The sequence below is a fragment of the Thrips palmi genome, unplaced genomic scaffold (assembly GCF_012932325.1).
Source record: "Thrips palmi isolate BJ-2018 unplaced genomic scaffold, TpBJ-2018v1 HiC_scaffold_18, whole genome shotgun sequence".
In the NCBI taxonomy this organism is placed as follows: Eukaryota; Metazoa; Arthropoda; class Insecta; order Thysanoptera; family Thripidae; genus Thrips; species Thrips palmi.
The window spans coordinates 17,903,713-17,927,615 of record NW_023144627.1 but is presented as its reverse complement, the minus strand read 5'-3'; the positions used below and the strand labels follow the sequence as shown (position 1 = coordinate 17,927,615).

Here is a 23,903-nt window from a genome sequence, read left to right as displayed (position 1 = left end):
GAGGTTGGCTCATCTGCCGCGCTCTCATCTCTCCCCGGTGGGAGGTGGAACGAAAGTAACAACTCATTTGTCCATCGTTTAACTTTAACAGTGGATTAGTTATCGAAACATTTGTTGATTCCGTGTACAAGCCAGTTCACAGCCTCTTTTTTGACGTGATGCCATGTTTAAACCGAGCGATAAACGTGTGTCGATGAGCTTTCGAAGCTATGTTGGGTTTAATGATCACGAAACCAAGGTATTTGTATGTCGACGACAGAATTGGATCAGACGGCTTTTTAGTCTACTAATGCCCACAATCGTCGCCCATTCTGCTATTATCTGATTTTAACAGTGTACATTTCAAAATTTTGTTGTTGAATCATGTTTCTAACCTTGCAAATGATGATTTCATTGACGAGTGACCTAACCTTCTGAATGAAAGTAGCTTTCTTTTTGACAGTTGCCAAACACTAACCCCACCTATTTGTATTCATGTTTCATGATTTGTTCATGTGTACCATGATTTTCCCCTTCTTTTTTCAGGCTGTAGATATCGCTCTTGAGGAAAACTTTATCGAAACTTTAAACCCACGTCTTCTTCCTGGTAAGAAAAATACTTAAGTTGAATGTATTATTTCTCATTTCCCCATTGTAATAATATTTCTTTTGATTCATCAGGTGAGGCAGTCGTTGCAGAGGCTCAAAATGTACTTATGTATGCTCCACTTAGTGAGAAACAAGGCAAATCGGGTATTCTCACTGTCACAAACTTCAAACTCTCTTTTGTCACCACTGAAGAAAGGCACAGAGAGGTACACCTTTTATTGAGTAGAGTGTTGTAACCGAATTATGGTGCTTCATGTTTCTCCTTTTTTTCCGATTCCAGGAAAGGGGTCTACAGGAAAATTTGCTTCTTGGGGATTATGATGTGTGTCTGTCTAATGTTGACGAAGTTCATCAGATGACAGGTGACAAACGCAGGAAAATGTTGCCTGGAAATAACATATCTGGGAAAGTTAAAGGCCTGTACATAGTTTGTAAGGTATATGTAACTGTTCATTTATTTGGACATAATTTGCAATGCTATCTATGGTGTTAATTAGACTCTTATTTTCATTTCCTCATTGTGTTCAGAATATGAAAGTGATCCAGTTCAGCTTCAAATTTTCGCCACCAAATCACGGTAAAACTGTAACAAATGCTCTCCTCCATCATGCTTTTCCAAGAAAGCATCATCTACTCTTTGCGTATGATTATAGGTATGTAGTTTTGTTTCTCAGCCTTTGAAAGTGTTGATTTCTGATAATTCTTTGGTATGACCAAAAATCTTGTTTCAGGGAGCCTTACTACAACTGTCAACGAGCTGTTAGCATGTTTCGTGATTCAAGTGACTGGAATAAAGAATTAACCAGAACTGGTGCTGTTGGCTGGAAGTTGTCAGCTGTGAACCAGGGTTTTCAGCTTTCAATCAGGTGAAGAAGAATGTTTAATTTGTTATCATTCTATTAAAACTGTATGTTCATGGTTTTTTTTTCTAATTGTGTTTCTTGTATTTTGGAACAATGGAAACAGCCTGCCTGAGTGGCTTGTTGTTCCTGCTTCTCTAGTTGACTGTCAACTAATGGAAGCAGCTCGACATTTTCGAAGCAGCCGCCCTCCAGTGTGGTGCTGGAGTTCTAAGAATGGAGCTGCTCTAGTGCGCATGGCTGATCTACAACCAACAATTACTGATAGGTAAGGTGTGAAATGGTTTGTAAGTTTTGTTCAGGGTTTAAATTTGTTGGTTTGCACCTCTTTTGGCACTTCAAAGTGGCAGGATAAGACATATGTTGTTTCTGTTCAGAAATAATTCTTCTGTAAGAAAATTTACTGAAGCTTTCACTGCTGCACAACACTGCATCTTTATCTAGAGTAACCTGTGTATTGGGCTGTGCTGCTATAAAGTTTTACACCGCTTACATTAATTGTTTCAAATATTTAATGAGATGATGGTTAGATAAAACAAGTACATTCTTTATTTTGCCACAACTTCAATTCGTTTTTTTTTTAAAATCTAAATATAGATTAAGTAAGTCCTGCACTAGCTTAGCCATGCACATGCATTTTACCTCTTCTCTTTTATAAGTTTTGGGCTTATTTTGATGCTTTAAGTTGTTTAATAATACTACATGTATTGAAAGAAATTCAGGCATTTTTGTTTTATGCTAATTAATTCCATATGTATTGGTAGCTACAGTAATTCTATTTTCTGATTTAACATTATTGCATTCATTTAATTATTATTGGTGGATTATTAACAATATGTGAGTGGTGCCACTCCCTCTTTCGCGTATGTCTAGTTGATTTGTATCACCAGGGGATACATGTTCTTGTAGTTTGAGGGTAGTTATTGTGGCTGTCTCTTTATGCTTGCAGTAAAATGCTGGTCATTCAGCCTTCAGTAATTCGCCATTCCGGCTTGTCAAACATCGTCCCTGAAGCAAGGTTAGGGATCTTGTTGCAAATGCTATGATTGTTAGCTTGAAGTGTGTATTGTTGTGCTTTTCTTGTAAGGTTGCATGGTGTTTGGAGGGACTTTGCCTTATTTTGGCCCTACTCATTTAATATTTCAGCTTAAATATTTTTTATTGTTGTCCAAGTCATGTTCCAGACTTCTGTTAAAACTTTTTACAATTACAGTTTGCTGAGGCACATTATAAGCAATCTTCAAATTTTATTTCAGGACTCAAGAAAATATCATGCTGGAGAATGTCCGCAAAGGCCATCCTCAGCTTACTCAACCAGAACTAATGGAACTCACTCAGGATCTTCCATCTCCAAAAGATGTTTACAACAGCTACTATAAGCTTCGGGATCTTTGCACACCTGGTACAATTACCTCTTCCATTGCCAACATGCAATTATGTAAAATATTCCTTCATTCTTAACTCGTGTCTGTGCCTCACCAGATAATGTTCGGCAGTTTTGGATCCAGGACAACCACTTTCTTGCTCAAGTAGAAAATTCAAGGTGGCTGCACACAGTGTCAGCTTGTTTGGGAAAAGCAAATAAGGCAGCTGCGTTTCTCAAAGACAATGTCACAGTTGTCCTTCAAGAGGCTGATGGAAGAGACATGTCATGTTTGGTTTCATCTCTCACTCAACTCCTCGTGGACTCTCACTTCCGAACTATCCTGGGATTCCAAACACTTTTGCAGAAAGACTGGATTGCCATGGGTCACCCATTTTCTTCACGCTTAGGCCACATTTTGAATGCAGATGTACAGCAGGTAAAACAACATTTTTTCTTTTAGATAATTATTTTGGTGAAGTCTTTCTGTTTTTCTTACAGTTTTTGGATGCTTTTTTCTTTCAGTCGCCCATTCTGCTTTTGTATCTTGATTGTGTGTGGCAGCTCTTGCGTCAATATCCATCAGCGTTTGAATTCACTGAAACATATCTGACAACTTTATGGGATTGTGCACACATGACAGTATTTGACACATTTTTGTTTGATTGTGAACATGACAGATTAGCGGCAAGTCGGGTAAGAAAACTGCAGTTAAGTCATCATTAACTAATTTAAATTTAACCTGATCCTAAAATTCTGTATGTTTATTTCAGGATGCTAGTAAGCCAATAGTACTTCGTACATTATGGGATTGGGGAGAGGTGTTTGTGGAAAAGGATATTGCCCTGTTCCGAAACCCAATGTACAACCCTGGCAAATTTGGTTCTGTTCTCAACTCATACAGCTCGCTTCCCAATCTGGCTTTGTGGTCACAGTGTTATTTCAGATGGGTTCCACTACTTGAAATCAAGTGTAAGTTTGGTTAATCTCACTATTTTTCATCAAACACTCAAATTTTGTATTCATTGAACTGTACCAAAATTGTTTCCCTAGGTGGGGGAGCGCCTCAAATTGATCTTGGTTTACGAGCTCTTCATGCTCAAATTGACCGCCTCCAAGAGCAGCTTGCTGAAGTGAAGGCAGGAGAGCGGACAACAAATCACACTGTCTGTACAGCAAAGCAACATGTGACTTCGTTTTTTCCGTTTAGTGCAAGCACCGACCCTGTGAGTCCGGGGTTATTGAACAGTACTCTTGCACTCAACAACAGCTTTGCCTCTAATGAAGCATTACTGGATTCGCAGTCACTGCTCAATGCTCCTGACTGATGAGTGATTCCTCTTTGTCTGAGGATACATGCTAAGAATTTCATATCTCTATCTCATTCATTGTTCTGAAATAAGCTTTGTAAATCAAGGAAATTAATTTTTGAGTAGAAAACTTGCATCTTGTTACCACATTACTCGCATATGACATACTCTATTTCTTGAACTTTTCATGCTGCAAGAGTTGTAGCTTTTAATCGTGGTTCACAAATGGACTCTTATAAAGTAAGAGGGATATTTTCTTCTTATTTAGCTGTGTAATTAATTATTTATATGGCTGAAATTATATGCGAGTAACTTTGGTAGTTTTCATGCCTTAAGCTGTGATAATCATGCCTGACAGTGCTCTGTGCAGCTTTTAAAATTAGTGGGACCATTGGGCCTCAAATTCTTTTGTTTACTGATGCTCTCTTTGCTGATTTATTTGATAATTGTATCAGGACATGTGTGTTTTGGATCTTTTTTCCATCTTTTACTTACCCTTTTTGTTTGAAATAAAATCTACAGTTCAAAGTATTCAGCAAAGAAGCAAACATGCCTTACGTAGAGTAAGTGTTGTGAATCAATGTAAGTGTTAGGGATTGAGTTGTGACTATTAGTGATTTTATTTTTTTTAGAATCAGACATAATTTGCATCTTGTTGTTAAAGTTCTGCCCTGAGTAGTTTAGTCAATTGCACAGGTGTTGTGAAAAGTACAATAATTTGTACTGATCTCATCCTTCTTACTTCAGTTTGAGCTCCTAATTATTGATTTTGGCTAGAAGTATAGCTTGACTCAAAAGCACAGACTCATTTTGTATACTCATTAGAAACTCAATCAAACTGTAACTAGATCCAATTTTACCAAAGCAGAGTGAGACTTTTTGCATCCATATGTTCTTTACATTGCTTATGTAGGTACTGTTATCAAAAGACACTAATTGATTTGTGCCTGCCTTGAAACGAATGTCAAGTCTAAACTTATTTGTGACAAGTGTGTGAATTCACACCACTGAGCTTGAATGTAGTATTGATTCTTCACTGAAATTTTGTGACATTGTTGCCTGCATGTAACGTTAAGCTTTTCAAATTTTGCTTGACTTAAATTTCTTTCAATTATTTTGACTCCTTGAATGTACTTTATTACTGCCCAGTGTTGTATATTATTTAAGACTGCATTTATTTTCACTCCTGCCTCTGACACCATTCTGACTTTGATGCAGATTTCCCTTCCCTTTGTGTTTGAAGTGACTTCTGACATTGCTGTAAACTAGTCAATCGAATTTAGACAGTATCATCTATTATAAGAATGGTTGTAATAAATTTGTTGTGTGACATGTTTAAAGTTATTAACATTTACCGGTTATGGCGTGAAAGTAATTTTATGAAGGTTGATTTATAAAGACCACATAAGAGTATTCTGCTATTATTAGAAGAAAATGTTTAAGTGAAAAGCAAGTTATCTTAAAGATATATTATAACTCTAAACCATTCCAAGTTAATTGTTAGGTGTTTTCAAAGCCAAAAATTTTTTGCAATAAAAATGTTAGATGTATTAACCATATCAGAGTGAAAGTGATAATGTTCTATTAAAGGAGTCAGTATTTTCTTATGATTCGTATTAGGTCATGGTATTCTGAACGTCTAAAAAAAATGTCATTATATATTTATATATGTATATAAAACACATGTGTTTTCATTTGCTGTTGTACTCTTTTATAACTACAGCCACCAGTCCCAAGTAATCATGCACTGCAGTGCAAGATGGGCACTTTGCTACTCCTTCAAATCGACAAACCATAAATATCAGAAAAGTTTGAGTGACAAATGACAAGGAGAACAGAGTGGTCAAGAAATATCTCTTTAATGTACAGAGTAGAAATATGTGGATTACAATTAGAAGCCCTCAGAAGCATGAAGTTTTTACAGTGGCACCAAATTCTCTCTGAAACTCCTTAATGTGCCTTCTGGAGCAACTCTAATTCTTTTTGAGCTTCACGCAATTGAGAGGCCAGTCTGTCTCTTCTTCTCTTCAACCATAAAATTCTCCATTCCTTAGCTTTATATCCGAGTGCAAATCCTGCCACAAACGTCAGAATACAAAGGGCTTTGGCGGTTCGGTCTTCCATCTTCTACAAGTTACTAGGTTACCTCCTATGAATGAATAAACTGGGGAGAAAACACAAAATGGTTAGAAATGTTCCGGTAGCGCGACTTCCAAACATAAAAGCGATGAAAAGTTGCGCTCCACCTACTTTTCTGGTCAAGTTTTGAATATCAAATGTCAACTTCAAGCAACATTTCGAAGGTCTTGAAATTTTGGATTTCATGCACAACAGCACAACAGAGTGCAGACGACGGTGACATTATCTGCACGATCGACTGCCAATAGGTTTGTATGTATCTTGTCTGAAGACGAGTCCATGCCCGGACAGCAAGTTTAAATCTGGCTCTTTCATGAAGAATTGATGAAACATCAGTAATCAATCGGCGTACTAGGAGGCACTGACAGTAACCAGTGATTTCCAGCCATGTCCATCGCCCGTTTCCCTTTCAGAGGAACGAAATGGGTTCCTCCGATGTCGTCTGTGTGCTCCAAGAGGTTATCGTCTGCAGTGGTTTCCGTGAGCGAGCCTCAGTACCCTCCCATTGAGGCGCAGGGCCCTCTTGCCGAAAAACTGCGGCGAAAAGAACAGTGGCACAAATGGCTCAAGAGTCACGACACTGTGGAGGAAAAATTATACGAACTGAATATGCCCAAATATTATGGATGGGAAGCGGTTAGTCTCAATGGAAAGACCGTCCCTTACAATTTCTTACCATGGGTCCAGTTTGCCACTCGCACCCACATTGAGGTGAACGATGACATAAAACCAATCTATTCTGATGCATCTTTGGACAGTAAGGCATCAGAGCTAGCATCAAAATTAAAATCTCAAGTTGAAGAAACAATTTTGTTTGAGTATCACTATTTAAGGTACGTTGAAGTCTGCTTGTTTGTTAGTTCATTTCTCTTAAATCTTTAAACTTATTATTGATTTTATTTTTAATGTTGTAGGAGGAGGCATGAACTGTCAGTAACCTCTACTAAGACACTGTCTAAACTTGAGACTGAAGACATTTATACGAAGAGCTTTGTGGATCATTTGAATAGGGTTCTGGTTAGTGGTCTTGTATCTGAAGCAAAGCATTTAAATGCAATCACTGTAAGTTCTTCTGACCATTCAATTCTTTTTGACATGAACACTTTTAATGTGAAGACTGGACAAAACACAATTTTAATTTGTTATCTGACAGGTTGTTCCAGATCCCAGGGTAGAGGCCTTCTGGTTCCTGGGTGGCATAAATCCATCTAAAAAAAAGCTAGATGAGCGGAAATCAAGAACAAAAATGACTAATTTGAATGTGAGGAAGTCTTTCCTAGATCCATCATTAGTTGATGGACCAGTCAATGAGCCAATCCAGTTTTGTGGAGAATCCATCTTGCAGCTTCAATCTCGATACCCCTTGCCATCTGCTGAAGACATAATGGAAGAAGACCCACGAGCGAAAGATATTCCCCATGTCCCTTATGAACCTAAAAGTCTGTACCTTGATAAAAAATTTCGCCATGCAACAACAATACCAGGTATTTAGGCTGCAAAAAGATCTGCTTCTTTCTTTTCTGTCCCTTACTTTTATTGTTCCTTGCTTCTTAATTAAACTTTTGACACATTTTCTTCAAATTTGTCCAGGGTTCTGGCCAGGGGAGCCTCATGAGTTTGGATTAATGTCATTCCTCTCTTCAAACTTTTTGGAATCAAGACCATTTGATCTTGAGGAAAGATTGGAGGGGGCGCACAGTGTTGCAATTTTATCCTCATTCTCCTGGCTTCTTGGTCAGGCTTGCTATCAAGGTACATAACAAGTCAAGCAGCTGATCTTCTTCAGTTTTTTTAACTATTAATGAAACTAGTTCACTAAACTTACTTCTTTTTTTTTTTCAGGTTTTTCAACATTCCATGATGTAACCTACCCACTTTTGACACAAACAGCTGTAACAAATGGCAGAGACTGGTCTTTTTATTTGTACCAACTGAATACTACCTTATTGCACACCAAGAACTCTACTGAAAGTCCCAGGTGCAATTTATGTTGGGCCTCCAAGCCAGCATCGTTGTTTGAAAGTGTTAATGAAGGGCGTGTTATTGGTAAGTCATTTCTACAATGAAGAAGTTTACACTCCATCTTTTATTTATTAAATTTGTTAAATGAATTCTTTTTCGGGCAGGATTAAATGAAGATGTTCTAAAACAAATCATAAAAATGTACCTGTTAGAACCCAGAGAAAGAACTGGAGTGGAAATGAAACCATATTTATCAGATAAACCCTATATCGCCAATATTGATTTTGAAGAAAGACGCATTTGGTTAGAGGGTCATTATAAGTATTTGACATCTAACCGCCCTAGGGTTCAAGAAAAACCAGAGGTGATTTGAAAACATTGTAACTTAATTGTATTTACCATCAAAAGCCATTGACTCACTATATTTACTGTTCTTGTCTTTCAGCTGTATGCTTGGGAGTACATTTACAAGGTCAAATTCCATGATATGCCATATGCCAAGAAAACTCAGTGGTTTACAACTCAACAACCACCTCCAGATGCAAGAAGATTAGATGACCACCCTAAAATTCACAAACCAAACGCTTTGAGAACAGAGGCCGAGAAAAAGCTAGATAAGACTTTGTCAAGGTTTGAGAGAACATTTTACCCAGGTACCAACAAGAATCCGATTGTTGGGACAGGAAAGTAGTTGTTTGTCCCAAAGAGTAGGCCTTCAAAAAGTTGGCATTTCAATTAAGGTGTGAAAATATAATTTGTCATGTATTCAAAATAGGATTAATTTATTGTGACATTAAATACAATTTAAGTAAATAATATTTGTCTTCTCAATATATACAACAAAGCTTATGTTGAAAAAAAAAAATGCCTCTCAAGATGGAAATGTTGATTATGAAAGAGAACACCCTTCCTTAGGGTTGTTCCAGTACTTGCAGCGAAGTCCAGTAGAAAACGTTTGACAACTTCATCTCATCACTTGGTGAAAATTTCAAGACTTACTTTACTTCATTGATATGCATAGTTGCTATTCGTTCCAAATCATCTAGACTCAAACTATTAACAGATTTATGGAAACTCTGCAACAAAAGTAATAAATAACATTTGCAACACACATATCTCACATATATTCTAAAACTGCAGTTACATGTATCTTGATTATTGAATGAGAAAAATAAGTACTTTGATGAACTCTTCTTGAATTTTTCTGGCCTCTGGATCTGAATAAAATCGTCTCAGGAATGTATATGCAGCAGATCTGAGGTGATTAACATCGGGTGCTCCGTCATCAATTTTACGTACAGCTAAAATCAGTTTGGTTCCTTCTTTTACTCCATAATGGTCTAGATTTTTCTCATCTGTAAACAATGCAGAATTGCCATCATGTTCTTCTCTACATAAGTTACTAAAATATGGGCAGAAAACTAGAAAGGAAACTAGAACTTTGATTTGAAGGAGAGTAACCTACCTGAGAGAGTCTTTCCACTAACAAGAAATTTTTGCTGGTTGACAGGTATTTTTAATCTTGTTGAAACTTGCTCTTTTAGTTCCAAAACAGACATTTCTGATGAAACCTGCACAGAAAAATAATTTAACATACATTTTAACCCACTGAGAGAGGTCTAGAGTGTAGAGCTTAAAAACTAATTAGAACAACACAACTTAAAAAAACAAACAAAAAAAAAACAAAAACAAGAGAACCTTGCAACCGTTTTTTAAAGCTTTCAGGGTGAAACATTCATTGTCAACGATGACACTTCTAACATTTTTATCTACGTAACCTACAATTTGATGTGTTCCTTACATTAAATACTCATAAAAATTGTATACTTAAAATGCTTTACACAGAGTAAATATCATATATGTGAAAACAACTCTTATTCATTAACTAACCATTAAAAGTTCAGTAGTATTGTTTATAACAAAGTAGCATTACCCACTATGTAATACTTACTTCCATTGAACACTCCTGTCCTTGCAGCACTTTGATATGAATCTTCATCGTCGAATGTCGGTAGAAACTAATGAAACGATGTAGGACTAACTTAAATCATGAACGACAGCCGCCAGCATGGAAACCTTTTAATCCACCCAACCTCCCTGCCCTGAACCTCAAGCCTCCCCAGTGCGTACACGGAAGACGGACGGAGGGAAGGGACAGAGGAAGGGGGCGAGAGGGATGATGACGATGACGTATAAAGGAGAGAAGAAGAGTGGAATGGAGAGAGGGGCGGAGAGAGAGAAAGCAGCGCCACCGCTCGGCCCGTGGTCGGTTTTAGAACTACATCGCCGTTGCGTTTCGCACTGTCTGTCATCTGTGATGAGCTAAGATCACGATCGTTTCTGCTCCCTACGAAAACAAAATGAAGAAATTTTAGTGTCAAGCACATTTTGCCAAGAAACTTAAAAGACAGAGCGACGGCTACCTCGTTTGAAGCAAGCACCTTGCTCACCACGCATTGCAATGTTCTTACTTTACTAACTTCGAGTCAGTGTATGTTGTCAAACGGTCATAGATAATTCGAAGCCATGGTTCAGAAATATCAGTCCCCTGTTCGGGTTTACAAGTACCCTTTCGAACTTGTTATGCTGGTAAGTTATTGGATTTGAATTTCGTGATGTGAGCTGGTCATAATTGCTTTTCTGTTATGCTAAGGGTTCGATTTTCACCCAAAGAAATGAGCTGCTCTCACTCAAGGTTATCTCTGGTCTCTGTTGTCTGTCTGGTACCCATTCCTTGCTCCATACCCATACCTTTGTTCGTTATGTGTATGTTAATTCTTTTGAGTTGAAGATTCCTATACACTTTATTTTTATTCGAGCTCAAAATACGAATTCGTGTTAATATGTATCTTTAAGAACAGTTCGTCTCTAAACATCAACATATGTACAATGCTGGGCAGTTTCGACTTCTGAGTGCTTAGCCTTAACTCACTTCTTAACCCTGCACCTTTAACGTGTTTCAAGCATTTTTATCTTGTGATCTGTTACCCTAATCACACTTCTTACTTGCATTTTCTCATAGGCCTATGAAAAACGATTCCCAACATGTCCCCAAATACCAGTGTTCGTCGGGTGTGAGGTTTTGAAAGATGAGGAGTCTCCTGATGGTTCTGTGAGGAAAACTGAAAGGCGCTGCAAGCTCATTGTTGAAGCTCCATATCTTCTGAAAAAGGTAGGAAGGTTCTTACTCCGAATGTTTCTTAGAGGATGTTGTAATCCAAGCCATCACAACTGTGCCTTTGTGTTCTCTCATAGATTATTGGAGTGGATTATGTTTACTTCATCCAGAAAAATACCCTTGATCGTAGGAAGCGTATTCTTACCATAGAAGCTTTCAACGAAAGTTTTTCAACTCGTGTTGAAATATTGGAAACATGTCGATACTTTGTAAGTCATTTTCAAGTGTTGTAAATGTTAAGAGCTCTTTTTGTTGTTGTCGAGTTTTGTATTGAATCTAAACTCTGTGTTTATTTTGGTTTAGGTGCACCCGGAAAACTCTGAATGGACATGTTTTGACCAGACTGCCAATTTGGATATCAAATCATTTTTTGGATTCGAAAATACAATGGAAAAGCTTGGAATGAAGCAGTACTCTGCCAATATTGCAAAGGGCAAAGAAATAATTGAGTATTTTATCACAGAACTTGAAGAGGAAGGCATTACATCTGTTTCAAGATGGAAGGCATCCAGTGCTACTGGAGATGGTTCAGAAGAAACTGAAGAGAAGTAAGTTTTGCATTAGCATTTGCTTCTGTCATGTTGTCATTTAATTTTCCATTTTATCACACTGTGAATGATGGTCTTTTATCTTTCCCTTTTAGTGGTGCTATTAGAACAAGCGAAACAACAACTGGGTCCGATTCAAATCAATGCGGTGATAAGTCTAAAGGTATGCAAATGCTTGCTTTTTGTATGTGATCACAAAAATTTTAGACTATTATCAGAAAGATATAAGACCAATATCAGAAATATTTTATTTTTCTCCAAACTTTTCAGAGTGTGCGTTCCAACTGGACTCGGATTACATCAAGAGATACTTGGGTGAGCTAAGTGTGATGGAGGAATCTCGACTTGTTCAATTGCGAAAGTGGTTGGCCGATCTTCAGAAGGGCAAGGTAAAATAATTATGTACCCTTGTTTTATCTATAGGTTATTACTGAACTTACCCTATTTGCTCAGTATTTTAATAAATTTTTATTTGCCTATTTTAGCTCCCAAATGATGCAACACTTCTCCGATTCCTTCGTGCCAGAGACTTCCATGTCGAAAAAGCAAGAGAAATGCTATCTCAGTCGTTAATGTGGCGCAAAAAACATGGTGTTGATAAAATCTTATCTGAATATCAGACAGTTCCTGTTATTCAAGATTATTTTCCTGGTTGCTGGCATCATCATGATAAAGGTAACCAGCACTGCCTCTTGTGTTCTTGCATGCGCCAGTCTCTTGTTAACTTTTTTTATTCAGAATTTTTTTTCTATCTTATTTTCTTTTACTGTAGATGGACGTCCAATATACCTTCTTCGATTAGGCCAGATGGATGTGAAAGGTCTTCTGAAATCAGTAGGAGAAGATGGTTTATTGAAACTGGTTTGTATTGTGTCCATTGCTTCACAAGGATTGGTGGGATGCCATTGTTCTCAATTGACCCTGTTTTGCTTGTCTCAACTAGACTCTTCATGTATGTGAGGAAGGCCTACAGCGAACGGAGGAGGCTACAAGGTCAGGTGGAAAGCCTATCTCAACCTGGTGCCTGCTTGTTGATCTGGAGGGCCTGAACATGAGACATCTGTGGCGCCCTGGGATAAGGGTAAGTTCACTTCTCTGTAAAATACCAGTCTGGACACCACACTTGTTCTCAACTGCAAACCAATCTTAAAGTGCAGCCATTTATCTTAAGTTTACATGCCCACAGGCGCTGCTGCGAATAATAGAAATTGCAGAAGCTAATTATCCTGAAACTTTGGGCCGTGTTCTCATCATCAGAGCTCCGAGGGTTTTCCCTATCATGTGGACTCTCGTTAGTACATTCATTGGTGAGTGTACAGTATGTATAAGATATGCTTGTTTTAGAAAAAAGATCCATTGTATGTGATATCTATGTGCAATATTTTTCTTCTCAGATGATAATACAAAAAGTAAGTTTTTGCTTTTTGGTGGAAATGATTATCAAGAGGAAGGAGGCTTAGTCGACTACATCCCTCAAGAATATGTTCCTGATTTCCTTGGAGGTCCTTGCAAGGTGCAGTACATAATGCTTCTCAAGCAGTATAAAATTAATTATCAATTTCCATTAAAAACATGATTTATTTTGAAAATATTTGTGCAATTTCAGGCCACTATTTGTGATGGTGGACTCGTACCAAAATCAATGTACATGTCAGAGGTTGCATTGGAGAGAGAAGGATGTCCTCTTACTGAGGATAGTATCTACCGTTCTGTCACACTTGGAAGGGGACAAGTAGGATTTACTTTTCTTAGATCACTGTAAATTAGTTTTAAATGCTACATTTCTGTTGCAATCAAATATTTCTTTTGTAGGTGCATGAAGTGCAAATAAACAATGACGATCCGGGTAGTGTCATAACCTGGGATTTTGATGTTATGCGTCAAGATGTTGTTTTCTCGGTTTTCCACACTAAAGTTCCCCTTCCAATGAAAGAGACTGTGCACTCGCCCACAGGTAAGAATACAGCCATAAACTTAAATGTTAACATTTTTTTTCTAGTGCAAATGTACTGAAGGAAATTCAAGACCTTGTTCAATGCCTACTTTATTGCAGGTACACTGCAGTCGTTTGCTGAGCATATGAATCCATTAGCTGTGGACTATGAACATCGATCTGCAATTGACAAGCATTGGAAGGAAGGTGTGGATTATTTCCGAATGGAAAATCCTGTTGTTTGCCATGATGGAGAAAGCATTCAGGTAAGTCCAAAAACAGATGCAACCGTTCTACTCTGAAGTATTTGGAACATATAGTAACCCATGTTGTTTTTGCTTAACAGGGATCTCATGTAGCAACTCAATCTGGTACATACATTCTACAATGGAAATTTTATTGTAACCATCAACTTGACCTTTTGGATACGATTACAGCACCAAAAGCTCAAGTCATGTACTTTTATGAGCAGTTGAAGTCAGCTGATTATAAGTGAGTTTTAACTGTCTACTTTAAAAAAATGACATTTGAGAAGAAAAAAAAAAAGACTCTAATATACTCTTTACTTTTGTCCAGGGGCTCCATGTCTAGCCTGCAGTCTGGCAACAGTGCACTTTCAACCATGAGCTTGAAGTCTGGGACAAGTTCTTGCCCGTCCAGATGATGGCTAAGCCCCGCCGATGCACGCCCAGTGTCGGGAAGCAGCTGACAGACCAGGGGATGCTAGGCGGTACCACAAGCACTTCGCAATGGACCTTTCAAAGAGATGTTTATGTTCCCTTCTCTAGGCTTTGAGGCTTAGATTGAGTTTAGAATCATCTTAAATAGAAAAAGAGCTCATCCTCCACACTAGTTTAGAGGACGTCTAGCACTGATGTTACTTTTATGGAACATTGCTGCAGACGATTCACTTTGTAAGTGCTGAATTTGAAGGGAATGTTAGTTACATATTACACATCTCTTCCATTGCAGGAGATATACATCACCTCACTGTTAAATTATCACAAATTAATTATCCTTTACCCAACTTTGTATTTTTTGCTCTTTGCTACCTTTGGCATGTTCCCATGAAGTTGTTAGATTTTGGCGGTCCGTTTTCATATTTCTCAATTTTACACATATTGTATCAGCTTTTCAGTCTTAAATAGTATTTGGCCTTTTCAAGTGATGTTTTTTGACTTATCCTAGGGACAAGAACTACTCATCTTCTGATTGGGGTGATGTGTGTATTGCTGTAGGTATTGGCTAGCAAATGTAGTGCACTTATTATTTTATGAGTATATTTCTTGGCCAGTTGGGTGTTGGGTGGGTTTTACGTTTTTTGACTTCCTCATAATTATTGTAATGTGTGCGTTCTGAACTTGTTTCTGTATTAGATGTAAGAAATTTGTAGTCAATTTACCTATGTCTTAGGTGCTCTCAGTGTCAATGGAATGAGGTGTGCCAAATTTTAGCTTAAGGTAGTAATTATTGTTACTTAGCATTGAATTGCAGCTGCTCTAAATTCCAACCTTTAATTCTTCAATCGTGCTCTTCCATAGGTCTTTCATAGAGGGAACCTTGTTGGACAAAATTGTAGTAGTGATATCATGATATACAGTAGTTCAACTGCTTAAATCATAAAAATTGAGAGTGATTGCTGGTGTTTAAAAAAATGTTATTTAAAAAAGAAAAGGAAAAAAAAACTGATCATAGGAAATTGAACATAGAATTTATGTGATCATGAGATTTAAGCTCTAATCTCATGTTGTGATATTGAATTTCATTGGGTTTCTTTTGAACCCACTTGTGAGTATTTAGTCAGTCCCCTTCCTTTTTTTTCTTTTAGAAAATTTTGCTTTCCCTTACATTTTATTGTTACTCACTTTGTAAAATTATTATTGAGGAACTTTGCTGCGTGGCTGGAGTTTACATCACATTCCTATCATGATGATAACCATGCAGTCCACTTTTTACAATTGGTGCAGAATGTACATGTCTCCTACCTCTATTATCTTGTTTTGAAAAACAGAAGGAGGGCATTTGGTACATGTGGTATAAAAGTGAAAGTTAGGAAAATATTAGGAAAGAACATTTTGTTTTAAACATTACTAGCCTTGATGTGTTCGTTTAGAATTGTATTTTTAGCCAATGATCAAATTATCCACCAGAATGCTATGAGCAGAAGATAAGCTTATTCTGATATATTGTGGGTCCTTTTTTTTTTTTTTTTCGTTTTGTTACTATGCATTGAACACACGAAAGACCCAACTTAGTCTGCTCCTGTTTTTCTCTCTGGATTTAATGGTTCCTAGAGGTGCCATCTCGCCGGTGTTCAAAGTGTGCATTGACCAGTTCCTTGTAGTGATATTTATTTTTTGTGTGTGCTTTTTCTTTGTGTTATGCCTGCCTGTTCGTGCCACTGCAGGTGGGTGCAGTTCAGGTTTCAGTGTCAATTTCATCATCACTCAAGTAGGTTGTTTTACTTTTAGTTCCCATCTTTCCTCATCATTGTTATTATTATTAATTGAGTCACAATGAAAGACGGCTGATTAGATAATTACCATACCCTGTACTTTTTGGCAATGATCTGTGTGATGTGTCTTCAGTAGATATGCTGTTTTAATTGTGATGTATGGTTATGACCATTATTTTCTTTTATCCAAACCTAGTGGTTTCATTTTTGTGTAGGTTTTAGTGAACTGAAAGAATGATTTATAGAAAATGCTGTAGCAAAGACATGTGGTTGTTGTCTTCATCGTTGTGACGAATTTGAACAAACCTGATCTGATTGTCAAGATTTTTTTATGCTTGATTTTAGTTTTATGTAAGAGACTGGTTTATTTTTAAAATGATTTCCTTTCACTAGTGAAAGTTATTTCAATCAAATTTTTATTTGTCCCATATTATGGTTTTCAAATGTTGTTTTTATAATTTCTTTATTGTCAGAGGCCAAACTTAAAATCAACATATCTCTTCTACTTCAAGTAACTATGTAGTATGTTTAGCATATCCTTGTCTGGAAATAGAAGTGGCCTCCACTTTAACCAGTAGTGCCGATGTACTATATTTTTGTCAATTTGAAGGTTTAGACAGGGGCTGAACTTTACGAGCTCTTGGTTTTAGAAATATGAACTCCTATACCATTTGCTAATGTTCCAGTGCTAGCCCAATGTCCTTCTCCCTGTGTCCAATACAAATAAATTTGTTTACTTCCAACTTTTACAGTTCTTCAATTAGTTCTGTCGGTTGCTTTAGGGACCAGTTTGATATTGTAGTAACCATATTGATCTCACAGATTCTATAGGTTTTCCATGTTTATTACTGGAAGTGTTTAGTTCTGTACCTCTGTTTGATTTCTATCTGTGTATAAGTTAATTTTGAAGTTTAAATGCTCACTCCCTCCATTCCTATGGAGTGTCTGTCTTATGTTTTGATCAATATTTTTAATATAATGTTGATTTCTTGCTGGCCCAAGAAACATCATCAGTTCCACCTTTGACTTTCATTTTTCATCTTTATTATGCATTTGTGATTCGCATGGTATGGCTCTGCAACTTTAATTTCCATTTGTTACTTTAAGTACGTGCTGGTTCAATGCATCTCATAGTTCTTTTAATCAATAGAATGTATTTCATTTTACTGTAAGTAGACAGTGTAGATTTACAGAGGCATTCAACTAATTTGATTTGCACACGCCCTCCATTTTATAGTTCTTTGCAACTTGGCATGGGCACTGTATTTACTTGGAGGCTTAGTTTTATAGAATACTGATGTTTTCAGAGATGACTGAGACTTTCTCATGTAAAGTTTCAGTCAGGGAAATAGAAGTTGGAAGTATTCAGTAGCTTAAAACGTTTCCATATGTATCCTGTCCATAAAAGTTCTATTGGCACGTGGTGGTGGTGATTGGCTACCCTATGCTGTGAATATTGTTGATGCTCAACCCTCCTTACATTTTAAGTCACGAGAAGTTTCAGTGACGTTGTGATTCAGCTGGATCTGATGAGAACAGATATTTTTGTGACATGTTATTTTCTATGAGGGCCTTGTATTGATGGAAGGGAAACATACATGCAACGTGTATTGGGTGGTAAGCATGTGAATGTCATGAGATTGGTAATAAATAATCGTACATGCTTTATATCTTTGATTTATTGAAAACTCATTGGACAATATCTCTTATTTACACGTTCAGTCTTCTTTACCACTGATAGGGCTGCTCCTATACAATATTGTTGGAAAACTGACTGGAGGAGTCTTACTTACATTAGCAACACAAAAATTAACTAGCCATACATATGTACACAAAAGAGCGTCAAATTAAAATTATCAGGTACTGACTGGCCTTACTAAGAAGGCGGCCTACACTTTACTTATTGCACATTTAAATACAAATACATCAGGATAACAGTCCATTAACAACCATGCATTTGGGCATAAACTACGTTTGAGAACTCGATCTTAAACATTACTTTCACAGCCGAAGAACAGGAGCATGAAATAGATGTACTTCATGACAGAAGCGAGCACTGCTGGAACCGCTCCAAAAGAAGCCGAGGCGAGCTTTTGAGCGAGGCCTCTAGGCGAGGGCGGGGCCGGGGCTCGGGGTGAGGTCGTTCTTCCTGGTGTGCGTCTTGATGTGCTTGGCCAGGTGGTCGCTGCGGATGAAGCGCTTGGTGCAGACGGGGCAGGCGAAGCGCTTCTCGCCGGTGTGCGTGCGGAGGTGGCGCTGCAGCTCGTCGGAGCGCGTGAAGCGCTTGCCGCAGAGCATCCACGAGCACAAGAAGGGCCTCTCCCCCGAGTGCCACCGCATGTGCGCCTTGAGGTGCGACGACTTGCCGTAGGCGCGGCCGCAGCCGGGGACCTCGCAGGGGTGCACTCGCGGGGGCAGCCCGTTGGCGCTGGCCGCGCTGCCCGGCGAGCCCACGCCGCTGCTGCCGCTGCTGCTGCCGCCGCTGTCCTTGCCTGCCTTGAGGGCCCTGCACTTGGCGCAGCGGCACTTGGACGCCTTGGCCTCGTCGTGCGGGGGCTCGGTGCGCGGCACTCGCGGGGCGCGGCCGCCACGGCCCCCGGCAGGCCTCGCGGGGGCGGCGGTGGCGGCGACGGCGGCCGGGGCGTCGGCGGCAACCGGGGACTCGGGCTCCACCTTGACGCCCGACGACGCCGAGTAGTAGTGCGGGTGGTACCACTGGTACGACGAGTACTGCGACTGGTACTGGTACTGCGCGTTGGCCGCGGCGCCCATGCCGGCCACGCCCACGCCGAGCTGCAGCGGCGCGCGGCCCACGCCGGGGAAGTCCAGCAGGTGGTGCGACATGGCGTCCGACACGTCGGGGTGCGTCGGCGTGTGCAGCATGGCGGCCGCGGGCGGCGACGGCTGCTGCTCCGGCCACCGCTGCGCCCACCGCTGTTGCTGTTGCTGCTGCTGTTGCTGCACGGCGGCCTGCTGCCCCAGGAGCTGTTGCTGCTGCTGCTGTGTCTCTTGCTGCTGCGCCATGGCGGCCTGGCTCGACTGCTGCTGCTGCTGGAAGTAGTTGAGCTGCATGGTGGCCTGCGTGCTGGTGGTGGTGCTGCCAGTGGAGCCCGTGGTGGAGGTCTGCGACTGGTAGTGCAGGCGGCTGCACGTTGCGGCCAGCAGGTTCAGCGGGGACACCTGGAACAACAACAAGAAGGGATGTTAGAAGACTGTCACGGGTCGACGCGCTCGCCCTGGGAGGATGGCTGCAGTATCCGTGCTGCTGGCCGTCCCACAGTGGGCCAGGAGACCGGTGGAGGGTGGACAACTCTATTATAGACACGTACCTAACAGAACTCGAACCGAACGTGTGACCCCACCAATGGATTTCTCGTTCGGAGAGCAATAATCCAATGGTGGGGTCACACGTTCGATTCAAGTCTCATTTAACGACTCTGGAGCTCAAAACGCGTCTAGAGTTTTCGCCCACTGTGCGTCCGCGCGCGACCTTGAGAAGTGTGCGAACTGCGTGTACGCGGTGCTGTGTCGGTGGAATTCAGAGGAGCATGGCCGTGATCGTGTGAAATGGTGCGCATGCTTTGATTTTGTTTTCCCCTTTCGACGGACTCGGTTGATCCGGTGTCCCGATAGGCCAACTCCCCCGCGCCGCCGTCCTGGCCGCCGTGGAGGCCGCCGTGCCCCGTGCCGAGGGCGAACGCAGCTGACGCACACGATCCGAGTCCCGGGCCTCTAATTACATGTAGCCATCCGAAAAGTGAGGTAAAGTGGCCGGGACGCCGGGAGAGCGACGGAGAACGTTCCATAACGCTTTATTGCTGATGCGAGCCGCGATAGGACCGGGGAATATGACCAGAATGGACCAGGACGGCGGGCAGCGCGCCGTGCTGCGGTGCGGCAGTGCGCCGGCCGTCCTCCGCCGGGTCCGGTGCGTGGGAGCGGCTGGGCGGGGCGGACACCGGCGGACACCGGCCGGCTCAAACGCGGGGCGGGGCGGGGCGGGTACCGGGGGGATCAAGCGACGCCGGTCAATTTCTGGAAGGGTTAGAGATGACGTGATCGGGCAGGGGGGCTAGAGGGCCGGGCTGCGCGCCGCGCGACACTCGGGGTGTGGGAAAGTCGAGGGGCACCAGAGCGATTCCGCAGTGGGGCCACCGGTCTGTCTCTCTCGCACTCACACGGGACGGCCCCTGAATGCGGCGGTCATAGTCCTACACTGTTATACTCGGACGGAGCAGCCGCAAAAGAGGATGCTGGCCGGCTGATTCCGAACCAAGGGGCAAACAACTTGGTCAAAATTTGTACACCGTTATCGCCCACGCCAAGGTGCTGCTGCAAACGAGTGCAGGCCTGCACTCCTCCGGGGGGTAAAAAAGCCAATCAGCAATCGATTTCTAAAAAGAAGTGACTTGCAATCGATTACCGCAGCGTAAGCGAGGACTAGCGAGGACCAGGAAGGCGGCTGCCGGCCGCAGTGATGTAGGTCAGTGACGCGGCCCGCCGGCCGGCCTAGGCCAGCGGCTTTTAGCGAGCCGACGGCTATCGGGGCGCTCCATCTATTGACCTTGAGTGGCGGCCAGCTTCGCCTGCCTGCTGATTTCGAGCACTGCTTTCGTCGCCCTGTCTCTCTCGCACTCATGGGGCGGTCCGTAGGGGTGCGAGAGAGACAGAGCGACGAAGCAGTGTTCGGAATCAGCCGGCCCGCGCGGGGCGGCCGGTGAGGCGCCAGGCTGCGCCGTGGTCCAGCAGGCTGAGTGGGGGGTCTCTCTCGCTCTCATGGGGCGCCCCGTACAGGTGCGAGAGAGACAGAGCGGCGGAATCGGTCCAGGCGTACGGCACGCCGCCGGGGGTTGCTGCACTCCGCAGCCTGCCGAGCGATTCAGAGTCGCCTCGGCGCTCTGTCGCACTCATGAAGCTCTCCACACCGGCGGGACAGAGATCGCTCTTCTGAATCGCCCGACTGCAGCCCTCCGCCCGGGGGAGGATCCTGTATTAAGCGCCATTAGCACTAACGACCTATGCGGGGCTGCAGGGCTGTGGGCTGCAGCAGACTGAGAGTCGCTTTCGTCGCTCTGTCGCGCTCGCTCCCATACGGGACGCCCCGTGAGTGCGAGGGAGACAGAGCGACGAAAGCGACTCTCGGGCTGCAGGGCCGGCAGGGCCTGCCTGCGGTCATTACGGTGGCGAACCTGGCCGGCCTGGTCTAGGCGTCACCGCGGCCAGACCCTAGAGGGGCCAGACGGCCAGACCAGGGCGGCGCAGATTGTTTTCGGGCGCCACAAAAACAAGTAAGCCATTCGATACGGTGGCGGTGCTGCGGGGACCGCCGCATGGCCATCACGAAGGCGCCGGGGCGCGCCACGCCACGCCGGGCAGAAAGGATTAGCTCGTTATCATAATCGGAGCGTCTGGGCCCCACTGGGCCCCGCCAGCATGGCCAGCCCGTTAGGTGCGTCTGGGTAAGGGAGTTGTACACTGCAGTCTGCAGACGCCGTGCGAACTCCTCCGAGTCTTGGAGAGCATGAGCCTCGTGGCCCGTTTGGTCTCTAATGCGAGCAGCCGGGGGCTTGGTGGCGCCCTGCAGGGCGAGGGACCCTCACTGGCCGCCAGGGCCTGGCGCCGGACCGACAGGCGTCCAGATGCCAGAGAGGCCTTCAAAGGCCTGCAAAGGTATCCAAAGGTTTCCAAAAGGTCCTCCAAAGGTTTCCAAAAGGTCCTCCAAAGGCATCTAAACGCCTCTAATGTCATCTAACGGCCGCAAAGGCTCCAACCAAGGCGTCACGATTACGTAGGAAGGGGTGCCGGCGAGATTGCACTGCAGGTGCAAGCAGCCCCAGCACACCCCAGCAGTAGAGTTTAACCCCTCTCTCTTTCCCGCTCCCCCCTCCCTCGCCCCCCCCCTCTCCCCCCCTCTCTCTCTCCCACTCTTGGGGAATACCCTTTGGGAACGAGTGCAGAATCGGTCTGCTCTGCAGCTGACCCCCACTAGCGCCGTGAAGGTAGGCATCCCATCGGGCACGGTCGCCGCCCCGTCGCGTTGCAGACCAATTCTGGGAGCCGTGTTCGTCGCTCTGTCTCTCTCGCACCTGTGCGGGCTGCCCCACGAGTGCGAGAGAGACAGCGACGAAAACGACTCTCGGAATCGGTCTGCCGCCCAGCTGGGCCGCGAAACAATGACCCCTGGCCTGGGCTCTGCTGCACTGGAAGTCTCGCAGTGCACCGGCCGGCTCGAAGGCAGACAAGCAGGCGCGAATCGATTGTCTCAGAAACGCATGCGGCTGTGCTGTCCGGCTTCGGCGAAAGTGAGGAGGAAAAAACCGAGCGAGGAAATGCGTTCGGAGAAGATGTCGCTCTGCTCAGTAAGTACCGAAGGTGGCTGCGCGGAGCTGCGCGGGAGCTTGAGGATTCTGGGCATCGAAAATCAACATTTTCCTCGTCTTCTTTTCCGTTTTATACTCTGTTACTGCATTAGATTTGTGATACGTAAGGTGTTTGCTCTAAACGGCACTGCTTTACTGTAGTGGATAGTTAGTTTTATCAGTCATTACCTCATGGTTTTGGTATTACTTCCTGGATCGGACAGATCAGGAACTAGTTCTCCCGGTGCGCTCCAAGGAAACACATCTAACGCCTTGGTTGCGACGTTGTTCGTGTCCGTAGACTGATTCTGAGAGCCGATTTCGTCGTTCTGTCGCTCTCACGTGCATACGTGCTCACGTATGGGTGCAAGAGAGGCAGAGCGACGAAAACGACTCTCGGAATCAGTCTGCTGGCTCTGCTGAACGCGTCCGACTCTGAACCTGACTCACCTGAGATTGCTGGAACTGGTCGTACGAGTGGTGGTGGTAGGTGGCCGGGTACGCCGGGTTGATCATGAGCGAGGAGGTTGCCATGGTGATGACGTCACGGGGCCAATCACAAGACGAGGGTAATCCTGGACGGAGTGTCGCACACTGACACGCACTGTCACACCGTCACACACAGGGTCACACACACACGGTCACACACGCGCGTGGAGCGTGCCGCACGAGCGCGCGCACGTGTCTTGAAGCTTTGCGAAAACGAGCGTCCTCTCTGGTCCGCGGGCTGGCTGCGACTGGAGAGCGGAGAGCGCCCGCCAGAGCGGAGCGGAGCGGAGCGAGCGGACGCGCGCGAGAGAGACTCGACTGCCTGCCTGCCTGCCTGCCTGCCGCTGGAGCCGCACGCTTCGCGCTGGAACCGTGCTGCCTGGCTGGCCGACTGGCCGCCTGGCTGGAGGAGGATCGGACACCTGCCCGCCCCGCGCCGAAATGGATGAGCCGGGCTGCCAGCTCGGTCTGCCCGGCCGCAAGTGGGCTGCACCAATCAGTGGAGGAGGCGGGGCGGGAACGCCCATGGAACGCCCCCACCCCGCCCACCGGGCCCTCCCCCGCAGCCGCCCCCACCCCGCCCCCTCCCCGTGCCCGCGTGCCGCGGCGTACCGGCCGCTCCGCTCGCTGTCCAGCCCGGTCCAGCCCGCTTCTCCGTGACTCCGTGTGACGCAAATCGCGCGCCGCTTTGGCTCTGCTTTGGCTTTACTTTTCGATTG

At 43.5% G+C, this 23,903-nt stretch overlaps 5 protein-coding genes and 1 long non-coding RNA gene across 7 annotated transcripts; 3 read left to right on the top strand and 3 right to left on the bottom strand.

The window, feature by feature from the left end:
- Positions 1-27: 27 nt before the first annotated feature.
- LOC117645142 (myotubularin-related protein 10-B) lies at positions 28-5,453 on the top strand. 2 transcript variants are annotated; one of them, XM_034385111.1, is made up of 13 exons: positions 164-238; positions 526-586; positions 661-794; positions 869-1,024; positions 1,117-1,241; positions 1,320-1,454; positions 1,555-1,716; positions 2,398-2,466; positions 2,705-2,850; positions 2,931-3,250; positions 3,337-3,507; positions 3,585-3,783; positions 3,865-5,453. In XM_034385111.1, exons 1-13 carry the CDS (start codon positions 164-166, stop codon positions 4,137-4,139), a joined length of 2,028 nt encoding a protein of 675 aa, XP_034241002.1. In that variant the 3' UTR covers positions 4,140-5,453. The 2 variants fall into 2 exon arrangements, with proteins under 2 accessions (XP_034241004.1, XP_034241002.1); XM_034385113.1 differs by lacking the exon at positions 2,398-2,466 and having other exon boundaries at positions 28-238.
- A 508-nt stretch (positions 5,454-5,961) lies between these two features.
- LOC117645149 lies at positions 5,962-6,510 on the bottom strand. The gene is made up of 2 exons (XR_004587707.1): positions 6,372-6,510; positions 5,962-6,285 (listed from the first exon to the last, which is right to left on the bottom strand). It is a non-coding gene; the product is annotated as an uncharacterized LOC117645149 (long non-coding RNA).
- LOC117645143 (39S ribosomal protein S30, mitochondrial) lies at positions 6,510-9,038 on the top strand. Its single transcript, XM_034385114.1, has 7 exons — positions 6,510-7,093; positions 7,175-7,322; positions 7,414-7,744; positions 7,851-8,012; positions 8,103-8,306; positions 8,387-8,586; positions 8,668-9,038. Exons 1-7 carry the CDS (start codon positions 6,648-6,650, stop codon positions 8,911-8,913), a joined length of 1,737 nt encoding a protein of 578 aa, XP_034241005.1. The 5' UTR covers positions 6,510-6,647; the 3' UTR covers positions 8,914-9,038.
- LOC117645148 (ubiquitin-like protein 4A) lies at positions 8,986-10,373 on the bottom strand. The gene is made up of 4 exons (XM_034385124.1): positions 10,174-10,373; positions 9,688-9,793; positions 9,402-9,577; positions 8,986-9,298 (listed from the first exon to the last, which is right to left on the bottom strand). The coding sequence occupies exons 1-4, from the start codon at positions 10,219-10,221 to the stop codon at positions 9,218-9,220; spliced, it is 411 nt and encodes a 136-aa protein (XP_034241015.1). The 5' UTR covers positions 10,222-10,373; the 3' UTR covers positions 8,986-9,217.
- A 124-nt stretch (positions 10,374-10,497) lies between these two features.
- LOC117645141 (protein real-time) lies at positions 10,498-18,004 on the top strand. The gene is made up of 16 exons (XM_034385110.1): positions 10,498-10,811; positions 11,245-11,394; positions 11,478-11,609; positions 11,704-11,948; positions 12,044-12,111; positions 12,219-12,337; positions 12,434-12,623; positions 12,721-12,809; positions 12,892-13,029; positions 13,135-13,255; positions 13,343-13,461; positions 13,555-13,680; positions 13,761-13,902; positions 14,002-14,147; positions 14,228-14,373; positions 14,458-18,004. The coding sequence occupies exons 1-16, from the start codon at positions 10,749-10,751 to the stop codon at positions 14,543-14,545; spliced, it is 2,082 nt and encodes a 693-aa protein (XP_034241001.1). The 5' UTR covers positions 10,498-10,748; the 3' UTR covers positions 14,546-18,004.
- Positions 17,998-23,526, bottom strand: LOC117645145 (transcription factor Sp8-like). Its single transcript, XM_034385119.1, has 2 exons — positions 23,146-23,526; positions 17,998-19,516 (listed from the first exon to the last, which is right to left on the bottom strand). The coding sequence occupies exons 1-2, from the start codon at positions 23,227-23,229 to the stop codon at positions 18,443-18,445; spliced, it is 1,158 nt and encodes a 385-aa protein (XP_034241010.1). The 5' UTR covers positions 23,230-23,526; the 3' UTR covers positions 17,998-18,442.
- Positions 23,527-23,903: the final 377 nt, after the last annotated feature.

Excerpts from the sequence above, each read along its gene's own strand:
- LOC117645142 (XM_034385111.1), top strand. The coding sequence starts at position 164 with ATGTTTAAACCGAGCGATAAACGTGTGTCGATGAGCTTTCGAAGCTAT. Across the intron at positions 1,025-1,116 it reads GCCTGTACATAGTTTGTAAG|AATATGAAAGTGATCCAGTT; the intron begins GTATATGTAACT and ends CATTGTGTTCAG. Across the intron at positions 3,251-3,336 it reads TGAATGCAGATGTACAGCAG|TCGCCCATTCTGCTTTTGTA; the intron begins GTAAAACAACAT and ends TTTTTCTTTCAG.
- LOC117645143 (XM_034385114.1), top strand. The coding sequence starts at position 6,648 with ATGTCCATCGCCCGTTTCCCTTTCAGAGGAACGAAATGGGTTCCTCCG. Across the intron at positions 7,323-7,413 it reads AGCATTTAAATGCAATCACT|GTTGTTCCAGATCCCAGGGT; the intron begins GTAAGTTCTTCT and ends GTTATCTGACAG. Across the intron at positions 7,745-7,850 it reads CCATGCAACAACAATACCAG|GGTTCTGGCCAGGGGAGCCT; the intron begins GTATTTAGGCTG and ends AAATTTGTCCAG.
- LOC117645148 (XM_034385124.1), bottom strand. The coding sequence starts at position 10,221 with ATGAAGATTCATATCAAAGTGCTGCAAGGACAGGAGTGTTCAATGGAA. Across the intron at positions 9,578-9,687 it reads TAGTGGAAAGACTCTCTCAG|ATGAGAAAAATCTAGACCAT; the intron begins GTAGGTTACTCT and ends CATTGTTTACAG. Across the intron at positions 9,299-9,401 it reads TTCAAGAAGAGTTCATCAAA|AGTTTCCATAAATCTGTTAA; the intron begins GTACTTATTTTT and ends CTTTTGTTGCAG.
- LOC117645141 (XM_034385110.1), top strand. The coding sequence starts at position 10,749 with ATGGTTCAGAAATATCAGTCCCCTGTTCGGGTTTACAAGTACCCTTTC. Across the intron at positions 11,610-11,703 it reads TGGAAACATGTCGATACTTT|GTGCACCCGGAAAACTCTGA; the intron begins GTAAGTCATTTT and ends ATTTTGGTTTAG. Across the intron at positions 14,374-14,457 it reads TTGAAGTCAGCTGATTATAA|GGGCTCCATGTCTAGCCTGC; the intron begins GTGAGTTTTAAC and ends ACTTTTGTCCAG.
- LOC117645145 (XM_034385119.1), bottom strand. The coding sequence starts at position 23,229 with ATGGCAACCTCCTCGCTCATGATCAACCCGGCGTACCCGGCCACCTAC. Across the intron at positions 19,517-23,145 it reads ACCAGTTCCAGCAATCTCAG|GTGTCCCCGCTGAACCTGCT; the intron begins GTGAGTCAGGTT and ends TTGTTGTTCCAG.